The 13,048-nt window shown below is 41.5% G+C and overlaps 1 protein-coding gene across 5 annotated transcripts in view; it reads right to left on the bottom strand.

Moving 5' to 3' along the window:
• The window catches only part of LOC125235713 (homeodomain-interacting protein kinase 2), a 154,646-nt gene that overhangs the window by 8,477 nt on the left and 133,121 nt on the right, over nucleotides 1–13,048 (bottom strand). For 2 of the 5 annotated variants that reach the window (XM_048142279.1, XM_048142280.1), the window contains exons 7-20: nucleotides 11,318–11,536; nucleotides 10,862–11,016; nucleotides 10,343–10,519; nucleotides 9,064–9,217; nucleotides 8,565–8,666; nucleotides 7,807–7,917; nucleotides 7,109–7,261; nucleotides 5,535–5,654; nucleotides 4,883–5,091; nucleotides 4,187–4,261; nucleotides 2,591–2,704; nucleotides 2,008–2,219; nucleotides 1,215–1,342; nucleotides 812–894 (exon numbers count right to left, since the gene is read on the bottom strand). In XM_048142279.1, the coding sequence (XP_047998236.1) occupies nucleotides 812–894; nucleotides 1,215–1,342; nucleotides 2,008–2,219; nucleotides 2,591–2,704; nucleotides 4,187–4,261; nucleotides 4,883–5,091; nucleotides 5,535–5,654; nucleotides 7,109–7,261; nucleotides 7,807–7,917; nucleotides 8,565–8,666; nucleotides 9,064–9,217; nucleotides 10,343–10,519; nucleotides 10,862–11,016; nucleotides 11,318–11,536 (2,012 nt within the window). The remainder of the gene's footprint in view (nucleotides 1–811; nucleotides 895–1,214; nucleotides 1,343–2,007; nucleotides 2,220–2,590; nucleotides 2,705–4,186; nucleotides 4,262–4,882; nucleotides 5,092–5,534; nucleotides 5,655–7,108; nucleotides 7,262–7,806; nucleotides 7,918–8,564; nucleotides 8,667–9,063; nucleotides 9,218–10,342; nucleotides 10,520–10,861; nucleotides 11,017–11,317; nucleotides 11,537–13,048) is intronic. The other 3 variants (XM_048142281.1, XR_007178124.1, XM_048142282.1) reach the window with 3 other exon arrangements.

Genomic DNA, 13,048 nt, shown 5'->3' with positions numbered 1-13,048 from the left:
TCCATACATTTTTTCGAACCTTCCTTTCCGTTACCGCCATACAAAATGTATGAAAAAATGGTAACGGAATGGAAAAAAAATCTGGGGACACTTTTTTTCTCCTATTAGAATTGAAAGAGCTCGCGATTCTAAGTGAAAACCACATACAAATTTCCAAATCAAAAAAAAAGTAGGGTGGACAACTTTGAAAATAAAAATGGCCCATATACTTAACAAATTATGAAATATATACATATTTATAATGACTTATCTAAATTACATTGAATAAATAACTAAAGTTTGTTCAACAGATTTGGCTTCGCGCATTACTTTTGACTTGAACTACTTGAATAACAATTCTAGATAGTCGTATCTAGAGTGCATTAGATTATTTGGATTAAAATAATATTATACACTTCGCGTAATGTATTTTTACGACATAATTTGACGTATTTTGTTTTAAAAATATATAGTTGGTTGGAAAAAGCTTTGTACAGTCAAGTATAAAAATATGGGTGTACACATCTTACTCAAAAATATGTCCTATAGCATCTTAGTCCGGTGTAATAAGAGCGTAGTACCATATTTATGAGACGATTATTTTGATACGTATTTTTGCACTTGACTGTACCGTAGAGGTGTAATCCTAAAAAGGAAAGCATTTATTTTGTAGTTAAGAACAAAGTGAATATGTATTTAAAGTATAATTGTAAGTATTTGTTTTTTTTTGCCAACCGTACCATTTGCCACGAAAAGTGCACCTTGATAACGATCTTTAATGATAACACACCACGTCTTATTTGAAACAAGATGAAGCTGGTTTTTGGCTTACGTGTGGTGGAGTGACACAGCGAAGATAGAAGAACGCAGTGTCGAATGACGAATAAACTCGTAAACGTCGCTGGTAGTCGGTGGCTGCGGTGATAGAGATCACAGTCGGTGGCAGTTTGGTATGAGCTCCCCCTATCTATCACTCTCTGTCCAGTAGCGGCTGTCCGTAACTGGTAGGTAGGTAGAATACTATCGTACAGTAGGGCCACTCCCGCTCCCCGCTGAAAGTGCCGCCCGCCCCCCCTCTCGGTTACCTCACAGTTACCGCGTGTCAAAAACGCGAACAGTCGACCTGTCATATGGCACTCATACAAGCGTAGTACGCGTTCACCTACACGAGCTTAGACTGTGATGTATTTGATCGCCAGAGTGGTCGTGTGGTAGAGTAGCTCGCTCGCAGTTACCGTGTGGTGGTGGTGGCAGGGCTGCGGCTCGGGCTTGACGTGCGGGTCGTCGCGCGGCGAGCGCGCGCTGCAGATCACGCCGGGCGCCGCCGCCGCCGCCACCGGGGGGCACTGTCCACTGCCGCCCGCTGTAGTTTCAAAATACGTTCATAACAAGCTAGAATGTGAGTGACTTTGTGGCGTAAAATTGATCAGTAGTAAGTAATTGAAAGCAAAGTTCTTGTTAAGTACTTTCATTACATGAATGGTGGTTTTTTTTACAGTTCTGATTGCTTATAACAAAATGACTGTGTACTATGTACTAATAATAGCATTAATAGCATATGTATTAAAAACAGCAATATTTGAATAAGAAACTTTTAATTTAAATTTTGAATATCTCAATCACTGAACGCCATCGTCATATTTAAGGAGTCTGGCGAAGCCTGCCGTATGTTATCTCAAATCGGGCACCTTTCATAAGCCCGACGTACGAGACCTAAATCATTCCAACGGGGCGCATTCGGCGCAAAAATGATTTGTTTAGGGTTGGCATTTAAGCCAAGTGTCATACAACACGACAAGTCTTCAGTAGGCCTAGCACATGATGGCCGCGGGAGTATGTCGCCGCGAGATAGATGCCACGTCTTCTTCTAACTGTATTAATGACATAAGGACGGGTAGTCTATCTCGCGGCGACATACTCCCGCGGCCATCATGTGCTAGGCCTACTGGGGCAGATAAGTCACGATGGCAGTATTATGGTAACGTTAGACAGTCGTCGAACGGCATGACGCATGAGGCGTACTCGTACCTCTGTTGTGGGGCATGGGCGCGGGCTCGTCGTCGTCGGAGTCGGAGATGGTGATGACGGAGACGGCGGGCGACGGCGTGTCGCGGATGGTGATGGTGTGCGCGTGCGCGGGAGCGGGAGCGGGCGCGGGAGCGGGAGCGGCGCCCGCCGGCCCGGCCGCCAGGTGCGCGCCGCTCGAGCCCCACGACGCGCGCCCGCCGCCGATGTTGCCGCTGCGGTAACGTAAAACAAACTTTATATATCGTGTCCATCGTGAGGCCTGATTTAGACGGCGTGCGAACTCGCATGCGATTTTAGATGCATTACGGGCTGTTGAGGGTACATATAATTTTGCACAGCCTTCAAATACCGCAATGTAATAAAACTCGTATGCGAGTTCTCGTACCGTCTAAATGGGCCTTAAATAGCAGTGGCATGAGAAGTATCCCGTTTACACACTCGTCGTGCCCGCTTCCCTGCTCACTTGGGCTGAATGTAAATGCGGTATAAACACTTCAAAAAAGAAAGGAATTCGTAACCCGTCAAGGGTAATTCCTTTGAAATATCCCATTTTTGCACAAATCTATACACTGCTAGTACTCACGTGTTCTGTTCGTGCGTGTGCCTGTTGTGCCGCGAGGGTGGCGTGCCTTCCTTCACTCGCTTCTTCACGGGCGACAGCTGAGTCGGCTCCTTCTTGCCCCCACTGCTCGCCATACTGTTGACGACAATGAATTAGTACAAACTTAGACACAAGACAATGATCTTTTCACATTTTTACAGCTACATTTCTCTAAAATTACTTTTTTAAGTTTTTATTTTAAAAACACCTCAACCCTTGTTAAAATAATCAGACACTGGGTCTGGGATATACAAATCAACTTAGTACTACAATAAGCTGCATGGATGCACTGTTTTAATCTCTGGATAAAACATGTACGTATTTAAAACAGTGAAAAAGACCAAAAATAAAATTACATATAAAAGCCTCCTAAGGATAAGGTTAAAAAAGGCGTAGGTAGAATGTATTTCAAAAACGTTAATGAAGTCAAAATGGATTTTTAAAATAGGTACTCTTGCTCAATGCAAATTGAAATTGTTTGTTATGGTAGTTCAGTCTTTATTTATAACCGACAAACCAGCAACTTTTCTTTCACAACGTTATTAGAACATGGTTTTTTTTTGTTGTCAATTCACAATCCCAAAACGAATACAATACAGCATTTATACTCGTATATTTTGCCTTTACACGAGTTTTAAAGTGCGTGAACTCAGTTGCGTAACATCTTTTAAATAAGTTAAATTAATATCCTTTTTTACTTCATGTAAAATACATACAATACATTCTAAATTACGTTAGCTACGGAGAAAATCAACATATGTCAAATAAAGGACAAATGAAAGTGAAATGAAAATTACAGGTTAGACTCGTCTGTGTTTTTCTGTACGTGTCTGTTACACATTTCTGATTTAGGTACACGTTTCCAAAATACTAAAAGAATACAATAGTATATATGATCTCCACTGCATCGGTAAATAATGCAGATGGAAGTAACCTAACACAAAACATATTTAATTGCCACACGAATACGCAATAAAGTTACCACGACTGAATTCAGCCATACATTACGATACATGCGGAAAAGATAAAATTCGATACGAGTGGCAATAAATTAAAACACGACTGAAAGGTGTGTTTCAAATCGATACGTTGCGAATTACCTCTTCGCACGTATATTGTACGACGATTTACAGTACATATAGTCCTTTAAAGTTTCGACATAGGAAAGTAAAGTACTACTTTGCGCACTAGTGTGAGAAACACTAGCACCTGTAAATGACAGTTATTTTTTCGACCCAAACTTTTTTTTTTTTTTTTTATACTACGTCGGTGGCAAACAAGTATACGGCCCGCCTGATGTAAAGCGGTCACCGTAACCTATGGACGCCTGCAACTCAAACAGTGTCACATACGCGTTGCCACCCCATTAGAAACTTGTACATTCCCTTTTGCTGTGTTAAGTACACAGTAAAACTTGTCTTTAAGTTTGAAGGTCTATTATGCATTGAAAAGATATGCTTCAGAACTTAGGAATTTTCTTATTTTTATCAATGTCGCAGCATCACAAACACAGAACACACAAAGGATAGGGTAATGAAGATGGAGGAAACTGATAGACAGCTAAATTAGGGTCGGCACCTGTATTGGTGTGTTTGGTGATGCGGCTGGTAGTGGGCCACCGTCGTCTGCTGCTTTGTCGATCTGTTGACAACCCTGACGATGTAGAACATCGTAGGTACGTTTATATTTAAGTGGGATTCCTAGTACATACAGTATGTCCCCTACTAGTTTTTTCGGTTATGTTACTAGTATGTGTGTATGTCATAGAAATCCAGGAATAATAAAGATAGATAAGCTGGACGGGGACTCTACGGGCTGTTTTGGGTACTTTAATTGGTACGAAAAAATGGAAGTATATATTTATATGGAATAAAGTCGTGTTGGGATGTCTTTTTATATGGAAGTGTACTAATTACTTCAATTTATTCTTATTAAAATGTCAATAATAATGTCTAATCGGGTCAAAACATACGTAGCTAACAGTTGCAGTTGCATGTGAAGAACGTCACGAATAAACACTATCTCTGTTTCAGCATTCATTCAATACAGTTATAACAGTGAACACCGAGTTATATCGTGGAGTCCAACTTCAATATAGACCAACAAAAAAGTTCGCGAAGTTCGGGTGAAAACAAGTGATGACGCGAAGTAAGGAACTCGCCCAGTGTCCAGTTGGCGTCCGTTCGAAATTTTGAATTTCGAACGAATTTATAAAATGTTCGAAGTCGGACTACTGGGTGTAGAGTTGTAGACAAGTTGACGTCAGTAACAGACCTCTTATGCGGGTGGTGGTGGAGATGGTGCGGGTGGAAGTCCCAGACGTCGGGCTCGGGCAGCGGCGCGGGCTCGACGATGAGCGGCGCGCGCCACTCGCCCACGCCCACGCCCACGTCGCCCACGCCCACGCCCACGCCACCCACGCCCACGCCGTGCTGGTGGTGCGCCGCCGCCGCTGCGGCTGCTGCCGCTGCTAGTTGCTGCACCTGGGGTAAACAGTTCACTGTCAGCCGGAATGTTTTCCGAGTACATTTCATAACTCCTCGGGCGCTAGATATCTCGAATATGGCGCTCGCCGCCAAATGCACATGCGACGGCCGCCATTGCTAATATTGAAAACTTGACGCAGAATGAACATATAGTACACTGATAGCATAGTTAAAACCACGATGGTTCGTCGAAGTGATGTAGAGACTCGAGTTTGCAATATTGTAATGTCTCGAGTAACACAATTTCATCACCAAGAGTGATTAAGTGTCATAACTATTTAAAAAAAAACACAAAAGATATATACATAGTTGTAGTTTAATACGGTACTAGAAATTTTATATTGAATGCAGGAAAAAGTATTATTTTTGGCTACCGCTTCGTATGCGTGTAATGCACATTTACTAAGTTTGTGTGATGAAAACATGGTAAGAATGCTGACCTGGTAGGCGGGTGGACACAGGATGGATGACACGAACTGGTGCGGGAACGGCTCCGCAGCTCGCGTCGCGTACTGCCTCGCCCCGCCTACTGCCACGCGGCCGCCTTGGTATAGCTGGTACTGGAAAATAAAAGTTATATTTTAGATTCCGGGAGAGATAAAGATGTTATTTTATTTTAGTATCCCAATACAGTACGGGTGATAGTAATTGCTATAAGGGTTTAAAAAGAAGACATTTTGCCATTTTTTAACTGACCTCATAATAGTCATAATTCTTACGAGTTTCGTCAGAAACGTTAGTTGAACATGCATAAATTCACGCTTGTATTCCCAAAAGTACTATCAGCTGTAACGAATTTATCAATGAATTCATTCATAATTTCTTCATGCACTTTTGCTGCTGATAATACATGAAACTGCTAACAGATTGTCACGTAGCGACAGTTTGAATAATGCTTTAAGAGGGCTTTCGTGTTAAAAATAGTGAAATCGCAACCGAGCGCTTGATCATACCGTGTGTGGTATCAAATTAAAGGGCTTTGCGAGTAGTTTATAAATATATATCACATTATAGGACTTTTTCTACTTGGTCTAACAAAATATGAGAAAATGTCCAAAAGTGGTAATAATTGTACCGGTGAAGGCTCGTTTTTTCAAAAAATTGGCAAAAATCAATAATAGCAATTTATAATCACTAAGGCATAACAGCAATTTAAGTAAACTTTGCAGATTAATTTAGTACATAACTTACTTCTATGTGATGTAGATTTTCAAAGAAATTGTCACTTAATTTTAGGTAATTTCTGAAAAAAATTGAATTCGCCTTAGGCTAGTTTACTCTTTTTCAAAAACTTAAAATAAAAATATAGTCTGAAGTGATTGTGGTACAGGATATACGAATTATAAATTTACCTGTTTTAATATTCAAAATTGCCCAAATTTTACAAATAAGATCGACTGATTCAACTCTATACGTGCGTTTTTCTAAACATGCATTAGAGAAAAATTCATAATTAATTTAGTGAGTTAGTTTTCAAAAATCCAGTCTTATAAAAATCGAGATAATAAGATGCTCTAACTGGAACTTGAATTAAATAAATCTATTGGATAACGGAAAGTGTAGTATTTCACCGACTAAAACTATCAATTTTACATTCTTTTGACGTTTTTTTTGAAAGCAGCCTTAAAAAATGTTTAGGGGCATGTCGGTCGTGTTGAAGTGGCACGGCACGGTGCAGGCATCGTGGCCGCCGTATACATGGGCCCAGCAGTCGGACCAACACTATAATGGCATAGATTAATTTTTTATTTTCGTAAATCTTTTACTGCCGTTCTCTCTGACGGATGATGACAATCTGAATGAGGCGCCAACACGCGCGCGTGAACACAGTTGGCCATGTGCGTCAAGATCCTTTAATGTGTGGACAAGAAACCGACACCGGTCGGTCGGCCGACCAGCGCCGCCGCCAACTGCCAACATACGCTCGGCCAAGGGGCTGGTCCAAGGGTCGGCCCAACCGTCAGACGTGGGGCCCACGTGTAGAGCGGGGTGGGGTTGTGGTATGTGCGCTCACCAGGTTGTCGTAGGGCGCGGGCGGCAGGCGCTGCTGGTTGATGGTGAGCGCGAGGTGGTGCGCGGAGGGCGCGGCGGGCGCCACCACGCCGCCCACGTACTCGCCGCCCACGCCGCCCACTCCGCCCACGCCGCTGCCGGAGCGTCGGCACACCTGCGATCAAACAAACACGGTTCATTCTAACTATTTGGAATTTCAAATGTTGAACCAGTGCTGTCCGGACCGGCTAAATCGACCCGTTTTATGAACACTGGATCGATGTACCTACGTACAATAAAGTTAATCCTGATAGCGAACCCATACGACTCTAGATCATTTTGACATATCGTCACTACTTTAAAAAAATCATCACAACATCACAATCATCATCCTCCTTGCGTTATCCCGGCATTTGCCGCGGCTCATGGGATCCGCTTTGACAACTATAGCATCTTCTTCTGACAATGTAGTAACTATGTAGGGGTTGCATACGGAATTACCGCGTTTCAACAGTGAGTAGCAGTGTGAGATACGAGATTTTTACAAAGTAGTGACGATATGCAGTGACGTAGCTGTAAAAAATCTTGCCAACTTATATTTCCTCGTCTCCAGTTGACAAAACAAACAACTTTTTTTCTACAGCCAAAACACTCAATAATTTATCTTCATAAATAGCTCCGTTCATAGATCGTATACATAAATAAAACAATAATTCATACCTCCATCATTTGCACGGACGCCTTGACATTATTGCAATGCGCGTAGTCCACCAGATGTGCGAGTGTCACGAAAGCGTGATTCAACGCTTCGCCGGGAGTTATCCTCCGTTCCTGAAATGTATATTTCACCATTATTATTTATAACAATATCGTGACCGCTATCGTCTGAGGACTCTGAGGTACAAATGGAAATGGATATAGTCTTATTTATTTAATCAATTACAAATAAGTATATACATGAGACAACAAAAAACAGCTGTACAAAGAATAACAGATTGCATAAAGTCGGATCTAAATCGCGTAATTGCAATGGGAGAGCATGATGGCAATACTCATAACTAGTTATTACAAAATTTGATGGACTTATTTCAAGACTACATGATTTGAAACCTATTTCTAGAAAAATCTGTCTAAACCTATAACACCAAAACATAGTCTGAATTTTCGTAGTCACATATTTAAGTTTCATCATCATCATCATCATATCAGCCCTTTATCGCCCACTGCTGAGTATAGGCCTCTCTTCTAGTACGCCACTTTTCCCGGTCCTGGTCTAGTCTCATCCAGTTGTGACCCGCTATTTTCCGGATGTCATCGACCCAACGGATGCCAGGCATTCCTTACATTTTAGTTTTATTTAAGTTTACACTGCATCAAGTATTTTTACTAAGCCCTATGGCTATCCTATTGCTACACTGTGTTGGCATCATTAATCTAAATTTATCCGACAACGTCATTCATTACACAAGTTTACTGACCTGATCCATAGTGAGCATTCTTTTCAGTAAATCGATGAATTCCCTTCTGTCCGCCTTCTCGGCCAAGAGTTGGCCACCTTCTAGATCCGTTGGTACATTAACCTGCAAATAAACATAATACGTTATAAGTAACTTGAAATAAGCGAAGCAGTAGTGATAATTGGTAATAAAATTATCACTAATATCTGTGAAATACAGGGTAGAGTTCTGTCTGTCTTAAAAATCTAGTTCCCTCACTATCGATATCGACAGATTGTATCAATAAAGCTTTAGAAAGCACACCTACAAACCTAAAGATGACCTCGTTAACCTCGATGCCGATCTCCAGCTGATGTTAGTTGCCAGTGTTACATAGCACTGGTACAGAACGCCAAAGATCTCTCCATATAATTAGCTGTCCTGAAGTGACCACTTTGTGCATGTCGACAGATTGTATCAATACAGCTTAGAACGCACACCTACAAACCTACAGATGATATATGAAGGATGTGGCACGAACCTGTCCGATGTCGTCAAGGCAGTTGAAGATGTACTTCCTGGCCTCCTTGCTCTTGATGCCGGTCTCCAGCTCGTGCTCCTCGGGCGTCTTCAGCCGCCAGAACGGGTACGTGCTGTCCACGTCGCGGTAGAAGAACTTGGCCGTTTTTGACGCACTGCAATTTAAAAAGTAAAGTCAAAAAAATATTTAAGTCATAGAATGTTAGTCCTCCTAAGCTAACTTTTGACTCAGTTGGCAAGTGAGAGGTTTTCAAAGCGGACGAACCTACTATCAACATTAGGGCAGACGGTTCTTGAGTTTTCTGAGCTGCGACCCATTTTTGCAATGACAACCGCGATAAATGTACAAGGTTGTAAACATAACTTTTACAAATATTTATACTATCTGTTGATAATAAAGCAAAAATAATCGGTACTAAAAATAAAGACGGGTTGTGATTTTATTTGATACGAATTACTTACAGTATTTTAGTTAGCAACCAACGATAAACAACAATTATGAAGACCACAAATATTCACGTACATACTGTATATGACAAGCTTTAAAGTAATTATAATTGGTAGTTCGTAGTTACTTTACTGTTATTTCCTTAAAGTGCATTTCCTTGTAATTCTTATAATTAGCAGTGTTTCGGTTAGCACGAATATTATAGGTATATGACACAACATCAAACAGCCTTTTCCTTGTAAAGACAATTATTTATCATTAAATAATTTGTCATGCAATCTTGGACCTATTCTTGCAATGCTATTAAAATGCTTACCGCATTATGAAGTGAATCAGTAGTTAAAACTAAGCAACAACGAATTTATTTTGAATCGTAAAATCTATTGGCAGTTTGGGCGATCGATATTCGTTAGCATTATAGTTGCTTTCATCGTCATCACCACATCAGCCCTTTATCGCCAACTGCTGAGCATAGATCTTTCTTCTAGTGCGCCACGTCTCCCGGTCCTGAGCTAGTCCCATCCAGTTGTGACCCGCAATTATGCTTTAAGAGCCGTGCACCAGAATTTGATACATAATTATGACTATTAGTCAGTATAGACACACCTCGGACACTGGCGATCAAAGAGGCGCGTTCCTAGCACACACAGTCTAAGCTCGTGTAGGTGAACGCGTACTATACTTGTATGAGTGAAATATGATAGGTCGACTGTTCGCGTTTTTGACAGGCGGTAACCGAGAGGGGATGGGCGGCACTTTCAGCGGGGAGCGGGAGTGACCATGCTGTACGATAGTACTCTTTATTATTCTGTGGTACAGATCACAGACTGACCTGTTGAGCATGTGCTCGGTGGGCAGGCCCTGCGTCTGCGAGATGTAGCGGATCTGGTCGTACTCCGAGGAGCCGGGGTACAGCGGCCAGCCGAGGAACAGCTCGGCCACCACGCAGCCCAGCGACCACATGTCGATCGCCTCGCAGAACGCTAGCCCCAGGATGATCTCGGGAGCTCTGGAAATTACAAGCAAATGTTCGTTAATTTGTTAAAGAAATTACAAAGTAAGCCTAAAGTTCTATCAGATTATGTCCAGTGACCACCAAGGTTGCTGACTTCCTTTTACTTAGTCAAATAGAACTTACGTTTAATATGTGGCCTGACTTTAAGGTCGACTGCGACAAAGATGAAGCTTCAGTAATGGACTGTATTACTGCAATCAGTTATACAGGGCAGGTATTCTGACTACTAAAGCACCTGTAGTAGCGTTTCTGCCGACAGGTGTTGCAGCGCGATATTCTCGTCAGGTTTATGTGGACCAGTCCTGATAGTTGTATGTTTGGTCTTGTATTCTGTACCTGTAGTATCGACTCTGCAGGTAGGTGTTGCAGACGGCCTTGCTGACGTGCGAGGCGCTGCCAAAGTCGATGACCTTAACCCTGTACGGCTGCCGCGCTGGCTCCACAAGCATGATGTTCTCGGGCTTCAAATCCGCGTGTATCAACCCCAGTTGCTGCAAGAAAAATTATTGAATTAGGAGAAAAGATGACACTTCTCTACGTAGTAAAATTTTTTGTTACAATTGGCGCCCGAAATAATGCCCTGGTTAGCCAAGATCAGAGGAATATATCGAATTTCATTATAATACACTTGAGCTACCAAACGTTACAGAAAAATTAAATGTTGTATCGAGTGCTTGTCATTGCAGGAGAGTTTCACTTTTGAGATTTGCAGAAAAGAAAACATGAAAATATGTAACTTGTCGGAGAAACTTTTTTTTTTAATAATTGGCTTAGTCAGCATATAGAACTCACCTTAAGTTTGAGCAGCGCGGTGAGCACCTGCTGCAGGATGGGCCTGATGTACTTGAGCGGCAGCGGGCTGAACTTGTTCTGCTTGAGGAAGTCGTACAGGTTCTGCTCCAGCATCTCGAACACGAGGCACGTGTGCGAGCGGTGCTGGAAGCACTCGTACGCGCGGACGAAGTTGAACTCGTCCGCGGACTCTTGCGAGAGCCGGGAGAGGATCGACACCTGGAACAAACAAATACTTGGTTAACTCTCTGACCACCAAAGACTACACACCCCACGGCTACAACCCAATATCAAATTTCGTACATTCCGACAATATTAAAGATGATGCTAAAGTATTAAGATCTTGAAATATGCTCAATCTGTACCAAACTTCAATTGGCTTTGGTACTGCGAAACTTAATATCTTTCTATAAGCGTGTCTTGCGATCAATCCCTCGACAAAATGATAAGTTGATAACCTATGACACTTCTTCAACAGTTAACTGGTCACCCCGATGAAATTGCCACGTAGTAAATTACACTGAACCAATTTTACGATATCATTTTCATTTATTACATTGGACCTTTTGCGTGAGTATAGAAATACGAATTTGATACGATAGCGCGTGAATGATATAGCATTACCAATAAATGGTGCAAGTTCGAAATATTAACGCAAGACTTACCGTTATACATTTATTTTCAAAATCGATAGTTAATTTAGACCATACCCGCATATGTGTACAGATAGCATCATAAGTCAGGTCATACTGGTCATAGTATCGCACCGGTCGTTTGCCCCGCCTCATCGCGAATTCAGAACGCGCCCGTATGGACTAAAACATGTCCCGACGAACTAAATTCCCGTTCAAATCCCATTACATTTGTAAATAAATACCAGTAGGCGGCGGGTCAATCTCCTAAAATTAAAGACTCTTAAAAGACAATATTTCTCAGTTAAATTGACGTCAATTTTAGGTCGTGTTTATGTTTAGACGAGATTCATAAAGTACGTGACGCGCGTATGAAATAGGGCAGCAAAATAAGCAACTTTGATTAAAGGCAACCCACTTTGGATGGTTTTAATTATATCGGGGTCGCATGTGTAAAAATAAGGTTATTAAAAGTGGCTTATGGTCTAACGTACACGCTAGCGTTAAAATGTCGTATGTACAAATGCATCTAGTGACTTGTGATATTTTTCCTTGGGATGGCGGAGTGAGAGTAAATATTTTGAGGCGCGAGGAATGGTCAGGCACTCCGGTGTTCAAACAGTGCGCTTTGGAGCGCTGCCAACCTCCATGATGGAGCTGCGGAAAATTCTATGAGTATTGTTAGGATGATAGTTAATCAGAGTTAATTAACGTGGTTATTTTTAACTGGGACGGAGTTGTTTGTGCCAAACTTATTGTTTACTATGCAGCGTAAAGCGGGCATGTTTCCTAATATATACACTAATGATAGTAATGATGTTTGCGGGAGATTATCCGAACGGTATCTGGTTGAATGATTTTATTGATCTAATTAAGTTTATTTGACTCAATAATTGCCAAGGGCTTTTGGGACTACAGAATTACGTTTAGGCCACGACAAGCATTATTTATTTATTTATTTAGATGGTTCTAGTGTCAAACAATGAACGAATGGCACTCTCTGAAATATACTCAAGCACAATCCTTTAGTTAGTAGAAAAGTTAAACAAAAAATGTACATTTGAAGATTAGAACTCACATAAAAAAATTGAATTCCGCG

Source organism: Leguminivora glycinivorella, chromosome 18, assembly GCF_023078275.1.
Source record: "Leguminivora glycinivorella isolate SPB_JAAS2020 chromosome 18, LegGlyc_1.1, whole genome shotgun sequence".
NCBI classification, from domain to species: Eukaryota; Metazoa; Arthropoda; class Insecta; order Lepidoptera; family Tortricidae; genus Leguminivora; species Leguminivora glycinivorella.
The sequence above is the reverse complement of the archived record's forward strand: the minus strand, read 5'-3'. Positions and strand labels throughout refer to the sequence as shown.